The following is a 19,372-nucleotide window of genomic DNA, read 5'->3' on the forward strand; positions in this document are numbered from 1 at the left end:
ATTTTATCAAAGATTCCCCGTTGCTTGTTTTAAGTCAATTCACTATCGCAGCATGCATAAAAAATTTTATTTGCCAAAGTTTATTCAACTGAGCTGAAACAATTTGTGAACAAACCCGACATTAAATTAGTTTCATGACGTGGTCAGAAATGTATGTTGGTAAGCGGTGAGGTATGTGGGCTCATGCGGTTAAGTTTTCAGTTCTTACTTAGACCAGGGTTTCTCAATTCGGGAAAGACAACATGCCATTGCTTTTTATTTTATCAACCAACTATATAATCTGATACAGATACAGCCCGATTATACACAGTTATAAATAAATTGATAAAACACAGTTATAAATAAATTGATATAGTATAATTAACAATTAGACAACGAGGCGGAGTTGTCTATGAGCGAATAGTCAACGAGGCGAAGCCGAGTTGACTATTTGCTCATAGACAACGAGGCCGAGTTGTCTAATTGTTTTAGTATAAACTATAACATTAATTTACAACTAGGAAACACAATACAAAAATACACAAAAGTATTAAAATTGAATTTTAAATTCTCCCGGAAATGACGCGCCAGGTCACGCGTTACAATATGCGACATTTTAGAACTGTCAAGTTTCAACTTTCAACTGTTTTCAACACGTCGTCTTGAATATCATCATATTATTTATCAAAGAAAATATTAGAGAAGAAATATTACAGTATTTATATAAATCACACCGTTATTTCACAACAAAGTCTCCGATGAACCAGCAGTTAAGAAGAATAATTGTTGTTTACGATCGAAACAGTGCAGCCATGGAAGCTGTACGACTGCGGTCCTCTCATCTCGATATTGGTTTCCTTTTGAATATTTTCGTTATTCAAACTCAAAGGCATCACTGTCAGAGTGGATGTTGTTGGAAGTGACACTTTGCTGGAAGTGGTTTCTAATGCTGCGACGATATTACGAGTGGATTGATCGGCGTCTCCAGATATAAAACGACTTAAAATATTTGACATATTTTCTTTTTGTTGGAATGATGCTCTTGCGTTGTACGCCTGGATTGAAGTATCCGATTTATGTCCAGTGACTGCCTTGATGTGTCTAGCCTCTACGTTGCTGTCTGAAAGTACCGTGACTGATGTTGCTCGAACACAGTGGTTTGTTAGATGTGGGATTATTCCAGCTGCTTTAGATATGGTTTTCATCATGTTGGCTAGACTGCATTCGCCAAGGGGACTATTGGAATACCAGATCTCGTCCTTGTCTGGCTGAAACTTGGTGGACATTTCTCGTGGACGTTGAAATAGGACCTGTTGCGTTGGATGTAAATGGCTCAAGAAGTTTTCAATGGTTTTCACTGGGCACCGTCGGGAATTGACCACTTCAAACATCTTCCCGTCTGATTCATCCGTGTTGTCGTTGAGGCCTCCTTGGTGATTTTTTGTTCCTAACAAGCGGTCGCGTCGAAATTCAAAATATCGTCGGCCTTGTGCTGTAGTGTGGAGAACAAGCATATCTTTCGTGAGCTTTCTCTGGTTTTCTCTCCCTCGTTTACCAAAGTAAAACGTAACGTAGAACCAAGCCGTTTGTAAAAGCTTCCGAGGGTTCTTGGAGTCATAGTCGGTAAGTTCGCCGCTTTCGTACAGCTTTTGTAGTTGCTCGCTTGTTATCGGATGCTTGTGGATAACCGGACCGACTTTGCCCTCTCGAGTGAGTTTCTTGCAGATAGCATTTAGTGTTTTATTAGCTTGTTCAAACACAGGGTCGCCGATAATGGACCAGGGTTTGTTTTGAGGCGGTTGTTTTAGATAGCGGTCGATGGCAGATCTTATTGCACGAAGGGTTGAAACTTTAAACTCACTCCCGTCTTGTTTTCTTGCAGCGGCATAAAATTTTTTCAGACAGAGAGAAAGCTCGACTTTTTCCATTTCTTCAATTTGTGTACAAAATTCCTGTTGGCTTGCAAACCATTCTGAAATTTATTTCGTATATTAAAGGGAAGAAAATATTTTAATTGTTGTTCGCGTAAAATGTTTTAAAATTCAGTTTAAATATAAAAATTCAATTGAGTATACGTTATTTTTATGTATTTTCTTACCCTTAAAAATTGCAATTCCGTATTTTGTTGCTTTTTTTGTTTTTTCTGGTACGGAATTGTCCAACAAGTCGTCCAAAAAATCTTCAGATACTTCGGCGAAACGCGAATTTTCCGCCATTGTTTTCAATTTTGCTACTAGTAGGCTATCACTAATAGCCTACTAGTAGCGTAGCCAATCAGAACGCAGGAAAAGTGATAGCCTATTAGTAAGTTTATACTAATAGTAGATAGAAATCATAGAATCAGCATTATGCTAAGAATATATACTTTCTCATACCATCGCAAAAATATTCTTTCTCGGGAACATAGTTGGGCATCTCGAGTCGCCCTCAAATTTTCAGTGGTTAATAAAGATCGATAAAATTGATGATGTTTTAGATATGGACAAACATGACTTCTCAAATGTGGGTTACATAGAGCACACATTTTAATGATTCTCCACTCTACTTAATGATTCGCATGCTTGGCAGTCATGTTCGCGGCTGTTGGCCCCCATTGGGGTTGGTCCCTAGTTATGTAAAGTTATGTATAAATATCTACTGAAAACATTTATATGCAATTATATTTAAAATAACAAGTTACATTGTTATATATAGTTGTAGATTCTTAGCTCCTAAGCGGGGATCCATTGAAGTACTTTCCGATAGAGAAAGCATTTTGCGCACCAGCAACCTCAGACAAAGGGAATCCCAGATGGACAATAGACCATTTCAGCTTGAATCAAGTTACATTGTTATATATAATTGTAGATTCTTAGCTCCTAAGCGGGGATCCATTGAAGTACTTTCCGATAGAGAAAGCATTTTGCGCACCAGCAACCTCAGACAAAGGGAATCCCAGATGGACAATAGACCATTTCAGCTTGAATCCATTTAAAACGTAACTATTTCAGACCACGTGACTTGCATATAAGATGAAATGGTCTACTGATGCCTTGATGATTACTGGTTAAAGGGTGCCGATCTGTTTGGAGTAATCCTTAGCCCGATTCCGCCCGATCATCCAACGAGTGTGAAATTCCTATTGTTTTGATTTAAAATACAATTTATTATCCCACGAATGAAACATGCTTTGTTCCTCTTTGATCTACCGGCAAAAGTGGAAAATATCGTGCTCAAGAGAAAACAAGAGTACAATAAGCGAAGCTTTAGTTTTCAGTGTATTCGTTTTGTTTATTTTGCTTTTTGAACTCTTTAGAAAATTTCTTAATTTTCCGCGGTTCTAAGGGAAAACTTTCTCGCGTGTGTCACGCGCACGCCATGCACATAGTACACGCCCTTATTTGTTCGCGCATGCTCGGACAAAATTCCCACCTCTTGCTCTCGATCACGTCCTTGCTCCACTGAGCCTTGCTCATGCGTAAACTTGCTGACCGTAAACTTGCTGGCTCGTAATTCGGATTCCGGAGTGAGTGATATTTTAAAAGTTGATTGAAATGTAATATAAATTTAAGTTCGATTTCTGAAATTTATGTTATATTTCACTTATAGCATTTTCTTTTTCTGGTCTAAAGAACGCGATTGACAAGCGATTGCGGTCGAAACATTTGTGCTGTTGATAAATATAAATTCGAACCGAAAGTGAAAAAACAAAACAAAATGAAAAGAAATTTATTTCTTTTGTTTTAAGTACGAAGATATAATGACAATAACTGCAGAAGGCATATATAGCTATAAGCTCCTCAAATATCCAGGAGATTCTCACGTGAACAACGTATATTGAAAGTATACATATAACTACAATCAGTCTACAGTTAAAATTTTTAATACTCTCTCATGGAAAACTCTGATAATTGACAAACTAGAATATTTCACAACAAGTAAATATATATAATGTACAAAGAATTTACAAATATGTAAGCATTTTAAAAGCCAATATTGGGCACAATAATTTATTAGTTTACGTACGGTTACTGTCCCTTTTCATATTTTTTCCACTAAGATGTGACAAACATTAAAAGTTTTTAGACATTGTATTTCCATCTTCAAAAGCATTCCTCGAATATCTGAAGTAATATCTTTCTTACGAATTCAATTCCTCAAAAACACCATAAGTTTGCACAAGATACTCACTAAAAACTTCTTTCAAAAATATAAGCCCGCATTTTCAAAAATATAAGCCCGCAACACATTTTGGGTAACTTATGAAACGTGCGTTACTAATAACCATTATTTTTCACATTGCTCGGTTTTCTTTGTTCTTGTCGGGGAATATACTCATGAGTTCAATAGTGCAATATTCCCCTCTAATACTCCCCCCAATATTTATGACTCGTTTTTCAGAAGACAATTATTTTGTTCTATCAATTCGACATGGAATAAAAGCGTTTGCTTTCTATTGTTATATTATAATGCAACCTCGCCAATGTGAAAAATGAGCCGTACGTTATTTTGAGACACATCGGGGATATGTGGTTAATACTGGTTCAAATCAAATATCCCTCGTTGCCTCATTATAACTTATACTATCAATTCATTTGAAATGTTCGATAAAACAACTGTCCGGCAAAGGCATTTAAATTATAACAAAAGGTTAATTTCTAAATTAAGGTCTTTTTTATGCACCCGGTAGATCTAAAATTACCATGCAAAATTTCAATCATGAGAAGTTGTGTTGCAATATTTGCCATAGATTACAAAAGATATATATATATATAATTAATAAAATATTGTAATCCTCTCGACTGATCAGTATTTTATCATGCTTGAGAAAATTAGTTACCAAAGGTTATGTTGCAACAATCTGGAGAAAATCTGGTAACATTTCCATGGATTTTGAAATCGCTGAACGCCACATAATTGCCTTTGACCATCTCAACACACGACGATGAAAGCTTCATAATTTCAGCGGTGGGAAGCACTTTGTCCCAAATATGCACTCCAACCAGTTCCCCACTAAACGCACCAGCATCTTCGAAACCTCCGCCTAGACTATCCTGGTCTTGTCCGATGACCCATACTCCCCCACCTGGGAGTAATTTTCCTTTACGAATTGTTGTATAATTTTGATTGCCATCCAGGTAAATGACGAGCTGTCCATCAGAGGATTGCCATGTAATGCATACATGCTTGAAACTTTGGGTGTCGGCCAAGAGCAAACCAGTCCTGTGAAGAGTTGATATTGCGTAATAATGAAATAAACCTCTAGTGTATTGTGTTAAAAGAAACTCCGCTGAAACATGAAGCGGTGTATTTTTTTGAGACTTTGGGTATATTATTTTGGAAGTGAAATACTGTACCTTACATAATGGTTACCAGAGATATTGTATGGCTCGAAATAGATTTCAAAACCTTCTTTTCGAGAATTGATAAGAAAACCGTTCTGAACAACATCATCCCCGAGTTTATATGCATACGATAGGATTGATTTGCCAGATATTCCAGCGGTTCTCATCCAAAAACATGCAGTGAATGAGGTCAAGTCAGTCGATGATGCATTAAGAATTCCATATTCTTCGGTATTTCCGCCACGAAAGCGTAATCCATCGGCACCTTGAATATCAAATATGTGAGTGAATTATCTGAAATGGAAGCCTGAAAACATGTGTAGCACAGTTAACAATGTAAACAAATTAGTTCAAATTTAATCGCAAAACATTGAATGGTACGAAAAGGAAAGCCTTCATTTTGCCTTTGCAGATCTTTTTTATTTTTGCAATTCGCCTCCAAAAAACTAAATGTCCTAAACGGCGAACCATTTGTCTCTCCTGCCTCAAATTCTCCATTTCCTTCGAAATTCTTTCTTGCAAATCGCTTAGGCTACCACCGGCAAATCTAGGCGAATGGACAGACAAATGGTTCGGCTTCGCCGTTCAGTGTTTATCTTGCGGAGACGAGCCGCAGTTTGCTTAGAAAGAAATAAAAGAAATGGTGGACATGCTGAGGATAAACATCACAAATAAATCGCTTTGTTTTTGTGTTCAGTTTCTCGCTTTAATTTATTTATTTGCCCACGCTTGCATGCATGAGATCGGTCACGCTAAAAAAAACACGATGCATTTAATCCACTGCGTGCAATGAAATATTCGTCACCTTTAGGGGTCGCGCGTTGCTCCTAGTACGCATTATTTTTCCTGAAACTTTGACCATATATTAAAAACCTTTCCTATATACTTTTAAACAGTTAAATAATATTTCCCTCGCAAGCCCTCTCAATATCAGTGGATAGGAACCACCCCCCCCCCGTTGAAATAGTTTCGTTAGTGAAAAAACAAAAATGCCCCGGGTATACCAGATAAGTCTTAACTATCCCTCGGAACACAAAAATTTCCAAAATTCTGCAAAATACCCTGAAAAAACGGAAATTTCCCATTTGGGACATTTTTTATACACTCTGTTTTGTTATATTTGGTTGTATATTGATTTAAAGGAAGGATAAGACCTATGTTTTTTACTGGGAAGATTATTCCACAGACTTATTCCTTTGTTGGGGGATGTTTTGCGTAGTTTATGCGGTGATATAAAGTCGAGTGTTCTAATGCATTAAACCCTTCAATATCGCATATTAATTTGAGTGAATAAAAATAGAATCTGAAGAAAAATAGAATCTGAAGAAAAACCTGCTGTAAAAATAGTCCACTTAATATGCAAGGAGAGAAGGAATACTTTAAATTGCATGTGTGAAATCATGAATCACGAATCAAATCGGATGTGTGAAAAATTATTCAGTGGTGACGAAACAAGAAAAAACTCCTCAGTTTCCCGCGTGTGCAGACGTTTTCCCGCGTACGCCCATTATGACGTAATAATGTGAACAGCATTGCATGCTTTTTCATTTGCGTTTACAATAGGCTGAAGAGCTAGTACTGAAGAGGTTACGATCACATTTTAAAGATAAATGCTGTCACGTTATAGGAGGCAATGGAATTCAAACTGCAATTCGCTCGAACAATTAAAATCACGCATACTTACAAAGATAATTACAATATTTTCCTTCATATTTAGGAGGGCATTTACAGTACGAATCTCCCATTCCGCATCCACCAAGACAGGTTCCACCATTCAGGCATGGAGAATCGGGACACCAGGATACTGTCTGTTCCTGGATGGAAACAATTGGTAATTGCAAATTATGTGGAATAAGAACTAAAATGAGTTAGTGAGGGCAAGAGGGCAGTTTGTAATGGTTCTAAAACCACTAATAAAGTTGTAGAAAATTTAAAAAAAAAAAAATTAGGGCACAAGTTAGCTCACCTCTCTTCTTAAAGTTATATATAAACCGTATGGTTTTCAACTTCAGACGGTTGAGCTACGGATAAGCACCGCTTTAAATACACCACTAAAATCGGTACCCGTGCGTATCCTGCTCGGCCTATAACGTTTGTCTTGGTAGCCTGAACACTAATAAAATTGGGTACGGGTGCCCTGCCCAGAATTTATTTCATTGTTAAATATTTCAAATGGTTATTATTAAAGTTGTTAAGGCCCTTTTACACTTGCAATTTTGGCTGCAATTTTATGAGCGTTTTTCTACTTTCGATAGATGTGAATTAGTGAATTTAGCTACGATGCTCAATTAAATAAAAAGATAAAAAAAGCATTCATAACTAATTACTCATTCACATCTATCAAAAGAAGAAAATCGCACATAAAATCGAAGCAAGAATCGCAAGTGTAAACAAGCCTTAATATTTAAAGCTTTAAAAGTTGTTATATAAGGAGACCGCGAAATTTAAATCATTGATTTCACTGAATTCGTTATTGTTACCTCATGGTTGACTTAATTAAATTGTGGGGAAAAAACTTCTTCCCGAAGAGAGAGGTTCACATTTATACTAAATATTACATGTTCTTAAAATATAACAACGGTATTTGGTTTTGCAATGCATCCACCGCGCTGACTGACTTCACCTCGAATTTTTGAAAAACGTAAGCGATTAGCCCGTTGGCGTGTTGCACTGAATAGAAAATAAGTGTCGTTTAAAATAATGATTCCATGTTTCAGTAATTATGTCTTAGAAGTCCAAAATGCTGCTATGTTCCAAATACTCAAAAATGTAAACATACATGCATAGCAAACAACGTTTGCATAGAATTTATTGCGGCACACACAGAAATTTAGTGTGACGTGAATGTTTAATTTGTATTTAAATGTATCAGGAAATATGAAGGGAACGAAATGTGTACTAATTTTCGCTTCATTCTTACATAATCTTACATAATAAGGGTGGTCTAGAAACGTTTTTTAGCCTGGGTATTTCGGCTATCCTCCAATTAATTAAAAAACATATTGCTCAAAGTTTTGGCCGTCTTCTCTGAACGACCTCTCCTCTCTCTCTCTCTCGCTCACATGAATTCATACTCTGTCAATATTTCTATTCAGGTATTTGATGAGTTGACGTGCAATATGTAGCTACGCCACCAAGAAATTTTCTTCCGTAAGATATTGTTCTCCAGTCGTTGCGTAGATTCCTGTTATAATCAAATTGTTCTCCATGTGCGGTCCGGATTTTCTCTGTGATCTCAAAAATACCCAAGGTATATACCCAGATCTGGTCGGCAAACAGTGGGCAAGGTCCAAGAATTTTAAATTTTGTCCTTTTATTCTCTATGTATCATATACTAAAAGCTGCATGAAGACGATTATGTATGAGTTAAATGCAAATTAGTATATACATGCGACACAAATCATAAGTCGGAAATTTTTGGTAATGAGTATGATAATTTTCAATTCCCTAAGACTTTTTATTCACAAAAATAATGTGGTCATTCACTTACAATCATTTATTGAACAAATGAAAAATATTAATCGCTGATCTGAGCACAAGAACGGGTCAGAAATAAGCCAAATCTGTCCTACAATTCTTGTGGAAAAATGGTGACAAATGACTCAAGACCTATGACAACTCAGTTTCGAAGCGCCTCATGTTTTCGTGCTGTACGTAGACGCACCTAAAAGTTGTTCTAAGTTGTTAAAACCTTCTAAGTTGTTTTATAATGCATTTTTTGCAGAAAAAAAAAATCTTCAAAAGATCCAACCTTATGCAGCTATATATATAAATTGTGGTATCATATTGTATCATGCATCACTTACTCTTGATGGCTGTAGCAAAACATAATGATCATATTCGTGGTCTTCAACTAAACGGTCAGGTTTTTCGGCGCCTGTCTCAGAAAGCAGTTCACAGTTCTTCTCACATTGCGAGCTTTTTTTATAGTTGATGGATCTACAACATTTGTCTCGATTCAGACACTGCAAAACGCATTCAGGTCCTGAATTGGAACGCAGATACTGCAATACGCGGGTATTGTTTAAACGGCGATCTAAAGACAGCATATTGTAAAGAAAAGCAGCGTTAGTAATGAATAAACTCTGTACTCTGGGACCTATTTATACGTTGTAATAGGCTTCGGGTTCGCTGTGAGCCCCTATTTAAATTTTGAATGACTTTGAGTGAAAAACACGCAATAGCTATTCCTGACTGTTAGGGAGGATTTCCATTCAGTGCAAAATGTCGTCCGATTGATATTTTGCGATCCCTTTCTTTTCAAATGTGATATGTCAAGCTCATCTAATGGATTAGTTCCGCATTATTGTTTATATTTCATAGAACCGAGCGGTCGTAAAAAGTCGATCGCGCGACATTTTGTACTGAATGAAAATCCGCCTTAACTCGCCGTATAATATTAGCTGATATACAGCGAGTAGCTCAGCCAATCAGAATGCGTAACATCTCATATTGTATACATAAAGTATAATTACAATGATATATATAGCCAATCTGGCTCTTATACAGCTAATGAAATATCAATCAGCCAAATGGGAAATTAATTATTATTTTATCACAAGCACTGTGAAGTTGTTAGTATCATCGGCCTTAGAGCTTTACGCGCGGTTATAAAATGGAAGGGGACAAAAGCGCGTAATATTATCATAAACACGGTTACGGACTACGGTTGAGTCCCGATGTTTTAAGCTTTGCTTGCTTTAACTAAAAAACTACACAAAGTGTTCATATTTCAAAACTTATATCGAAGTTAACAACGCTTTCGGGAGAATAAGGCCTGTTTTCCACTTCAATCGTCAATCGTACGCGTATCGATAGCGTATTCCTTTGTTTCAAAGTCATTAGTTTTATCTGAGTGCCAAGGAAAGAAGATTGACGCTACGAGTCGTTTCGGTATGACCGTGAACGGTCAAGTGAACTGCCTCATGTATAAAGCAACTATATTATTAAATTGTTTCGTTTATATTTATCTTCAAAAATTGTATTGACTTTTAGGCATTTTAGCAACAGTCGAAAATGTCTTTTCACACATGCGATCAGCCCGTCGTCAGCGATCAGTCCGAGTAGAGCATAGCTATAGTTGATTCGTAAATAATACATTCGTTTCAATTTCGAGCCTAATATTACGATTATATTGTTGCGATAATTTGCATTGTATGAAAGGTTTCCGATCAATCCTTCTTATTTACTATCCTTCATTATTTCCTTTTAATGTGACCTTATATATAAGCTACGTTACGTGAAGTCGGTTATCTGGAAAATGATGACGATCGAATTGAGCGTTTTTTTAACGCATGCATGCACTAATTCCTTATTCCAGCAGAAGCTAATATTGAAGAATAAAATTATAACATTCAAGAAAGATCACCCCACTTAACTATATTGCAATCAAATTTGAAAATAATACACTACAAAAACTGCTCGAACTGGCTGAAGTCTAAAATGTATATATATTTTATGTATTCTACACCGCTTACCTTCATAGTTGCCATCAAAACAGAAGTTTTCTATTTCTTCACATCTGGTTTGGTGGAGCATGCCCAATAATAGAAAGAAAAGATACGAGAGACTAGGAGATACCACGAAATGCATGTTCATACCTATTTCACATTGTCCGTGTGAAAATTTTCTCTCGCATGGAACATATATATTACGCGATTGACACTTCGGCGTAAAGACCGCGGTACAAATGAATATTGCGGCAGGTGTTCATATTTTATATGCATGCTAAATAAAACGTCATGCAATGGACATGCCTAAAATTTGTCTTTTATGGCTGCGGAATAAATGTGAATATTTTTAGATTAAAATTGACTGAAATTTTACATTTCGAATTAATAATCTTCAGGGGCCGGTTGTGTCAAGCCCGTTTAGCTGAAACGGTGGTTAAGTTCAAAATAGAAAGCGAGTCTATCGTTTCATTCAACAAGTAAACTAAATGTTTTTAACCTGAATACAACGACACTGCTTAAAACTACATATATTCAGTGCATAATATGCAAGTTGACTCATTCAAGACAGATTTGGGAGTGTAATATTTGACTTATCCACAGTTTAAGCTAAACGCTCTTGATACAACTGGCCCCAGGCGGTTGAAAGTAGCTTCGACCCGTCGCCAGGGTGCTATACCGATACGGGGAGGGCGCTATTGTGCGCCATGGATTATCGAAAATATAGGCGATTTGTTTTTCAAGTATTCAATTCGAGGTTATACATGTGCATGATCGCGTTTGAATGCGCGCAATTTTATAATATCTGCCTATATACGAGTTGTAGTCTACAGCGAAAACCCCACGTGACGCCAGTAGGAGCAGCAAATTAGTGTGTTAAGCGATTATTTACAAGGAATAAATAAGAAAGTCGTACAAAACAGCAAAAACGTAATGAGTGCTTAATCGACGTGTATAGAAATCAATTCAACAATAACACGCAAAGATCCATTGGCGCGATCTTAGGAGATATGTGAACAATTTGCTGCTAAATCGTTTTTTTTTTCTATATTTTTTAAATATTTTATATATAATTGTATATACACAGAGCGGTAGCAACATAAACCCGAAAAAAAAGTTAAACCGACCCTTAAAAAACGCGAAATCGAACCTCATAATTATATACCTATATATAGGAAATTAAAATTAAGCAATGTTACGTCAATTGATAAGTTGCAGTTACGTCATGTATGTATTATTATCCTGTTTGCAATGTTCACAGGTGACAAAATTCGCTCGTCCAATCAGTTTGCATGATTTGTATTTTGTGAGTTAGCGCCTGAATCTTTATACATGCATGCATCTGCATAATAAAACACACTTTCCGACATTTTACCAACGGTGCATGTCGAAAAAAGTAGACCGCATAGAAGGTAATTATCCACCGAATTATTCAGCCGTACAGGTCTTTCAGCAAAAATTACTTTTACCCTACTGTTACGGGTAATTATTTCTCTACAGTTTGAGAGAACCGAGAAGCGTAATCGCCCTTTGCTTTCGGACCGTATTTGAAACGAGAGTCAGTAAATATCATTTGGACCTCGCCTTCTACCGGTAAGCGACGCATTGTACATTTTTGTTATACAGTAAATCAATTCACAAAGTTATAATAATTATCATTTTATTTTTTATCATCATGAATCAAATCAATTTTCGCAACAATCTGGTTGAAATCTGGTGACATTTCCATGGATAATAAAATCACTGAACGCCACATAATTTCCTTTGGTCATCTTAACACAAGACGATGAAAGCTTAGTAATTTCAGGAAAGGAAATGACTTTGTCCCATGCAGATATGCACTCCAACCAGTTCGCCACCAAACGCACCAGACTTCTCGAAACCACCTCCTATATCATCTTGGTCCTGACCAATGACCCATGTTCCCCCCCCTGGGAGAAATTTTCTTTTATAAATTGTCCTGGAGTAATTCGGCTTGCCATGCATCCAGGTAAACGACGAACAGTCCATCAGAGGATTGCCATGTAATGCATACATTCGTGAAATTATTAATCTCGGCCAAGCTAGGACAAACCAGTTCTAGGAGGAAATAAAGTTATACGTTTATTTGGGAATATTGAAATATTTACTTGTCATTTTCAGAAATCGCTAAACGGAGAATCAAGCGGAAATCAACGCTCACCTTTTCCCCGCATTTCGCGAGCTATTAGGTAAAGTGAAATGAGCACATCTATATGTTTATAAGCAACTCATATCGATACTTTTTAAACAACACAGAGTTACAGATACAACTTAAGACTTAGCGATGAAAGAGGAACGATATCTAATCTAATTATATGGGATATTACACGGCGGGCGAAGATATGAATTTTATCTTCCACCACGAGCAATGATTACGTGATCGATATCTTCGCTATAATGAAAATATGGAATATTTCTTTACTATATAGTGAAGATATGGAAAATAACTTACTGTATATTTTGCTACCAAATGTAGATAGAGAGTGCATGTCTATTTTGTTTAATATTGTGCGTTTAAGGAATGCAGTTAATTTGTAGGCTATATGAGCTTGATATATGTGGTTTTGCAAAGACATAACCAATTACGAAAAACTACCACACCATTACCTTATAGTTTCAAAAGAAACTTCACCTGGATAAGGTTGAAAATAGATTGTAAAGCCTCCCGATCCATAATCGATAAGCAATCCGTTGGTATTGTTCACATTATTAAATTGACTACGTCTAACGTGTGATTAATAGTCGTATCCCACGTTATGACGTCACACAAATGGCGAAGACATCAACGTCCCAAAGTAGCGGGAATGTGAAATCAAATTCAAGCGAACGATTCAAATTTGTAATGTTCATTCTTTTAAATAAACAATAAAACAAATATTGAATTCGGTTTTCACATGATACGAAGAATTATCAAGCCTTAGTTTGTCATTATCAACCTCAGCCTTAAACTTGATAATCATCATATCATGTTCAACCTCATTCAATAATTGTTAAATATCACGATTCCATGCAAGTATTACACTGTATCAAGGTGTATCCATTATGTTCGCCGCGGAACTTTTACATTAGCCCCTTAAACTATAGCAGGTTTATAGTGACCTTAAACTTGGTCAAACAAATACTTGCATATACTAAAAAATATATTTCACTCTTTGCTGTTTCTCATCCTGTGTTATACCGCACTGCGCAAGCTTTGAGCACTCGATTTTGTACGCGTTACTTTCTGTCATCATGATAGTTTCTATCACTACATTTATAAATATATATATATATATATATATATATATATATATATATATATATATATATATATATATATATATATACACCCATTTGCAAAAACGTTGGCCGCAGATAGATAGATAGATAGATACTCGAAGTCTAATTAGAATTGCATATGAATACATTTGCATGCATGGGATTTCAATCATATTACACAACATATGCAATTCTAATTAGATTTCGGGTATCTATCTATATATCTATCTGCGGCCAACGTTTTTGCAAACGGGTGTATATATATATATATATATATATATATATATATACACCCGTTATATATATATATATAACGGGTTATATATATATATATATATATATATATATATATATATCCAAATGTAATTGTTTGTAATGGATAAAAGAGTGCTCAATACTAATTACAAGTAGAGCGAGTCATTTGTTGAATTTATCTTAAAATATTGTCGTCGCTACACGGTGTTTCACGCCTGACCTTTTACAGTCAGACGATCTTCAGGCGACAAATACAGGATTGAGTTCAATCATGGTTCAATGTTTGCTTGCGACGCATCTTCAACGGTCTGCTGACGCGCGCTCGCGCGCTTAGATGTTCGTGCCCCATTCTGCGTGCGTTTAAACCGCCCCGCATTGAACTTGTTCCGGTGGCAGCACTTCGAGAACAGTTCGCTTCTTTTGTTCAAGGATTTACTATGGTCTGCTTGTATTATGCATAGTTTTTCGTATGCTGTATCTTGAGTCAACTAAAACGAAAGTTCGGTAACGGCGTTGGGTTGTATCGGGACGACGGTCTAGCATTATTAAAAGGTGTCAGTGGTCGATCAGCTGATAAAGCTCGAAAAGATCTACACGAAATCTTCCACCAACTCGATCTGAAAATAACCGCCGAAATCAACAACCAAACTGTAAACTTTCTCGACATCACCCTAAACCTGAAAGACCAGAAATACTCGCCGTACCGAAAACCAAACAACGATCCCCTCTACATCGACAGCAGATCCAATCACCCTCCATCAATTATCAAACAAATCCCAACATCGGTGAACAATCGAATATCCACCCTGTCATCTGACCAAGCATCCTTCCACTCCTCAACATCATTTTATGAGAATGCCCTCAAACGCAGCAATTACAACTTCAAAATGCATTACCAAACTGACCGCACCATCAACCCCTCGTCACCAGAAAGAGCGCGTCGAAGGAAAATCATTTGGTTCAATCCGCCATACAGCAAAAATGTCAGTACGAACGTTGCACGCAAGTTCCTACAGTTGTTAGACAAACATTTTCCGCAATCATCCCCATTACACAAAATCTTCAATAGGAACTCAATAAAAGTGAGCTACTCCTGTATGGGAAACATAAAAAGCGCGATCTCAAACCACAACTCGACTACTAAACAACGCACGAAACACAGGAAGAACCGAAAACAACAACTGCAATTGCAGAATCAAAGACAGCTGCCCTCTTCAAGGAAATTGCTTGACGAAGAACATCGTGTATAAAGCCGAAATAATACTGACTAAAGACGAAAAGGAGACGAAAGAGTACATCGGAATGACGGCTACGACCTTCAAAGAACGCTACAGGAATCACAAGAGATCTATCAACAACGAACGCTACGCTACAGACACAGAACTGTCGAAACATGTCTGGAAACTTAACACGAGTGGGAACCATTCAAGATCAACTGGGTCAATTTTGAAACGCGCCACCCCCCGCACTGCTGGTAAAAAGTGCTGCAACTTATGCCTTTCAGAAAAACTATGCATAATACAAGCAGACCATAGTAAATCCTTGAACAAAAGAAGCGAACTGTTCTCGAAGTGCTGCCACCGGAACAAGTTCAATGCGGGGCGGTTTAAACGCACGCAGAATGGGGCACGAACATCTAAGCGCGCGAGCGCGCGTCAGCAGACCGTTGAAGATGCGTCGCAAGCAAACATTGAACCATGATTGAACTCAATCCTGTATTTGTCGCCTGAAGATCGTCTGACTGTAAAAGGTCAGGCGTGAAACACCGTGTAGCGACGACAATATTTTAAGATAAATTCAATATATATATATATATATTAATATATATATATATATATATATATATATATATATATATATATATATATTTGTCAATCAACAAACGTCTATCCTCACTATCCTCCAACGAAAAATCTTTTAAAGAGAGTCTACCGGTTTACGAAGAATCACTCAAACGTTGTAATTATAATGTCAGGCTCACCTACTCCGACCAACACAACCCAAGCCAACACCGTCACAATTCACAACGTAAGCGGAACATAATCTGGTTTAACCCACCTTTCAGTAAAAACGTTAAAACTAATGTTGCGCAGAAATTTCTTCAAATAATCGATAAACACTTTCCAAAATCCTCAAAGCTTCACAAGATATTTAACCGCAATTCAGTCAAAGTTAGCTACTCGTGCATGCCAAACGTAAAAAGTGTTATTTCCAGCCACAACCGAAACATCATGAAATCGAACAAAACCTCGTCAGATCGTACAAATTGCAACTGCCGCATCAAGAATGAATGCCCACTCCTTGGTAAATGCCTAACTGAAAGCCTCGTCTATAATGCCGAGATTACAACTACAAATCCTCCTGAGTCGAAGAACTACATCGGTGTCACAGCTGGTACGTTCAAGACCAGATACTACAACCACAAGAAATCCATAAACAACCCAGCCTACGCATGCGAAACTGAACTATCAAAGCACACATGGAACCTAAAAAGACTAAACAAACCATTCAACATCAAGTGGACAATAATCAAATGCGTTCCGGCTTACTCAGCGGGCGGACGGTCATGCAACCTGTGCCTGGAGGAAAAAATGGCAATTCTTAAATCCTCGAAGGAGACGACATTAACAAAAGAAGTGAACTTTTCGCAAAATGTAGACATAAAAACAGATTCAGCGCAAAAAACTTTAAACGCGCGCGCAATTTTTGAATTGTATCAGCGCAAGCATGTCAAAAACGTCATCACACAAACTTTAACTGCTGTAGAGTAATCATTCGCCTGATGATCGTTTCAGAAGAAACGTGAAACACAGAGTGTAGCGAACATATATTCAAATTTTGTAATATTTTATTTTATTTTAATCGCTCTATTAAATTTTGATATCGAGCACTCTTTCTTCTTGGATACTTTACTTAATTGTATATATATATATATATTATATTATATATTATATATATATATTATATATATATATATATATATATATATACCCATTTGCAAAAACGTTGGCCGCAGATAGATAGATAGATAGATACCCGAAATCTAATTAGAATTGCATATGATCACATTTGCATGGGATTTCAATCATATTACACAACATATGCAATTCTAATTAGATTTCGAGTATCTATCTATCTATCTATCTGCGGCCAACGTTTTTGCAAATGGGTGTATATATATATATATATATATATATATATATATATATATATATATATATATATATATAATTTCATGAAAATCATGAACACAAACTACGAACTCAATTAATCTGTCAAGGATCATTCTTCTCTAGTATCTCGAAATTCTCTTTATCACAAGTGAACACGATTTGGCCAGCCTGTCAATCCAAACTACCGAGAAACATTTTTAACTTCGCAATTCGTTATATAAACAATTCACTACCGACCCGAAATAACCTGAAGAAATGGGGAATCTCTTCATCTTCTGAATGTTCGTTTTGCCTTCATCGTGAAACGTTGTTACATGTTATTGCTGGCTGCAACTCTTATTTAAACCGATTTACCTGGAGACATGACTCAATCCTCAATCTTATAGCCAATAACCTCCAATCAGAACAAATCCAAGATATTTTCGCCGATCTGCCTTCATATCTGAATCCTTCTATTATAACTGGTGATAGCTACCGTCCTAACTTACTAATCTTGACTAAGGACAACTGTCTGTATGTATTGGAACTTACCGTTGGTTTTGAAACTAACCTCAGAAATAATATAAAGCGCAAATGCTCCAAATATGCAGAATTCATTGTGGAGCAAAAGAAAAAAATTCAGTCAGTAAAGTTCATTAATCTCTCCATCAGTGCTCTTGGTGTCTTCGACAAACAATCTGCTGCTTTCATAAAAATGCTAGAATTAATGTACCCAAATTAAAGTCATGTAAAATATATTATTCGAAAAATTATTAATATTGCTATTAGATCGACATACTATATTTTATGCTGTAGAAACAAAGAATGGTCCAAACCAGATTTGATGAAATTCTAATTTTATATTTAACATACTAAAAAATATATATATAGTATTCTGTAATGTAATTGTGTATTGTAACCATTATCTTATCTCCATATATCAAGTAGCCAATTGTAAATTACCTTTAAAAGAGTGATTTTTAATTGCACGTATAAGAGAAAAAATCAATAAAGTTTTCATTATAGCTATATATATATATATATATATATATATATATATATATATATATATATATATATATATATATATATATATATATACATATATATATATATATATATATATATATATATATATATATATATATAAATATATATTTGGTTTACATCAAGGAAACGTTGAGGGTTAACTCAGATATCCACAACCGTTCAAGTCCTTATGGCTCAATAAACTTAGTTTGCGCACGTTTCAATAGAGAAACAGAAGGTGGACGGACAACTTTAGTTAGATTGTCAAGACTATGGAACAACCTACCAAATGAACTGAAGTCCATTAATAACATAGACACTTTTAGGTCATCTTTGAGAACCTTTTATATTGACATCTTTAAGAATATATGGACCATTTTAAAGTATTTTAAATTCTTATTAGATCCTTAGCTATTAAATTCTTGCTATATACGTATATGCATGCTTATTCGCAGCCATTTGTCTTGTATTTATAGTTAGGAGGGCCGCTGGTTTATCAGTTTCACTGTCATGCGTTCACCCTCATTAATAAAGTTGATTTGATTTAAAGTTGATTTTATAATAGGAGTATTATTGTCGTAATAAGTAATAACCTGACGAGCGCGGTGTTTATTTTTTGTAATAACTTGTTATGCGGTTTTTATTCTCCGTTATAACCTTCAACCCGGCATTCAAAACCTGCATTTCCCCCAGAGAGATCAAATACCACCTGCTTTTTAGATTGAAGGTTATTACAAAAAAGTTAAAAACCGATGAAAAACAAAAGATGGAGTCATGAGTTTATAACCTTAATCCCCGAGCGGGCGCGGAGCGCCTTCCGAGGGTACTAATTCCGCTGGGAGATTAATTACACCCGGGTATTGTGACAGAACATAGCGGAATCCAAAGTTGCCCAAATTTTATG

At 36.1% G+C, this 19,372-nt stretch overlaps 2 protein-coding genes across 2 annotated transcripts; both read right to left on the minus strand.

The window, feature by feature from the left end:
- Positions 1-583: 583 nt before the first annotated feature.
- On the minus strand, positions 584-1,907 carry LOC114524266. The gene has a single exon (XM_028545413.1). The coding sequence runs from the start codon at positions 1,905-1,907 to the stop codon at positions 750-752; it is 1,158 nt and encodes a 385-aa protein (XP_028401214.1). The 3' UTR covers positions 584-749.
- Positions 1,908-3,799: 1,892 nt separating this feature from the next.
- Positions 3,800-10,968, minus strand: LOC114524210 (sushi, von Willebrand factor type A, EGF and pentraxin domain-containing protein 1-like). The gene is made up of 5 exons (XM_028545348.1): positions 10,781-10,968; positions 9,110-9,339; positions 6,988-7,117; positions 5,316-5,568; positions 3,800-5,181 (listed from the first exon to the last, which is right to left on the minus strand). Exons 1-5 carry the CDS (start codon positions 10,899-10,901, stop codon positions 4,791-4,793), a joined length of 1,125 nt encoding a protein of 374 aa, XP_028401149.1. The 5' UTR covers positions 10,902-10,968; the 3' UTR covers positions 3,800-4,790.
- Between the last annotated feature and the right edge of the window lie 8,404 nt (positions 10,969-19,372).

This window comes from Dendronephthya gigantea, unplaced genomic scaffold (assembly GCF_004324835.1).
Source record: "Dendronephthya gigantea isolate DGI-Jeju-01 unplaced genomic scaffold, DenGig_1.0 000030F, whole genome shotgun sequence".
Taxonomy (NCBI): domain Eukaryota; kingdom Metazoa; phylum Cnidaria; class Anthozoa; order Malacalcyonacea; family Nephtheidae; genus Dendronephthya; species Dendronephthya gigantea.

Coding starts and splice junctions, on each gene's coding strand:
- LOC114524266 (XM_028545413.1), bottom strand. CDS start 1,907: ATGGAAAAAGTCGAGCTTTCTCTCTGTCTGAAAAAATTTTATGCCGCT.
- LOC114524210 (XM_028545348.1), bottom strand. CDS start 10,901: ATGAACATGCATTTCGTGGTATCTCCTAGTCTCTCGTATCTTTTCTTT. Junction 5,569..6,987: donor AAAATATTGTAATTATCTTT/GTAAGTATGCGT, acceptor TTGATATTCAAG/GTGCCGATGGATTACGCTTT. Junction 5,182..5,315: donor TCTGGTAACCATTATGTAAG/GTACAGTATTTC, acceptor AACTCTTCACAG/GACTGGTTTGCTCTTGGCCG.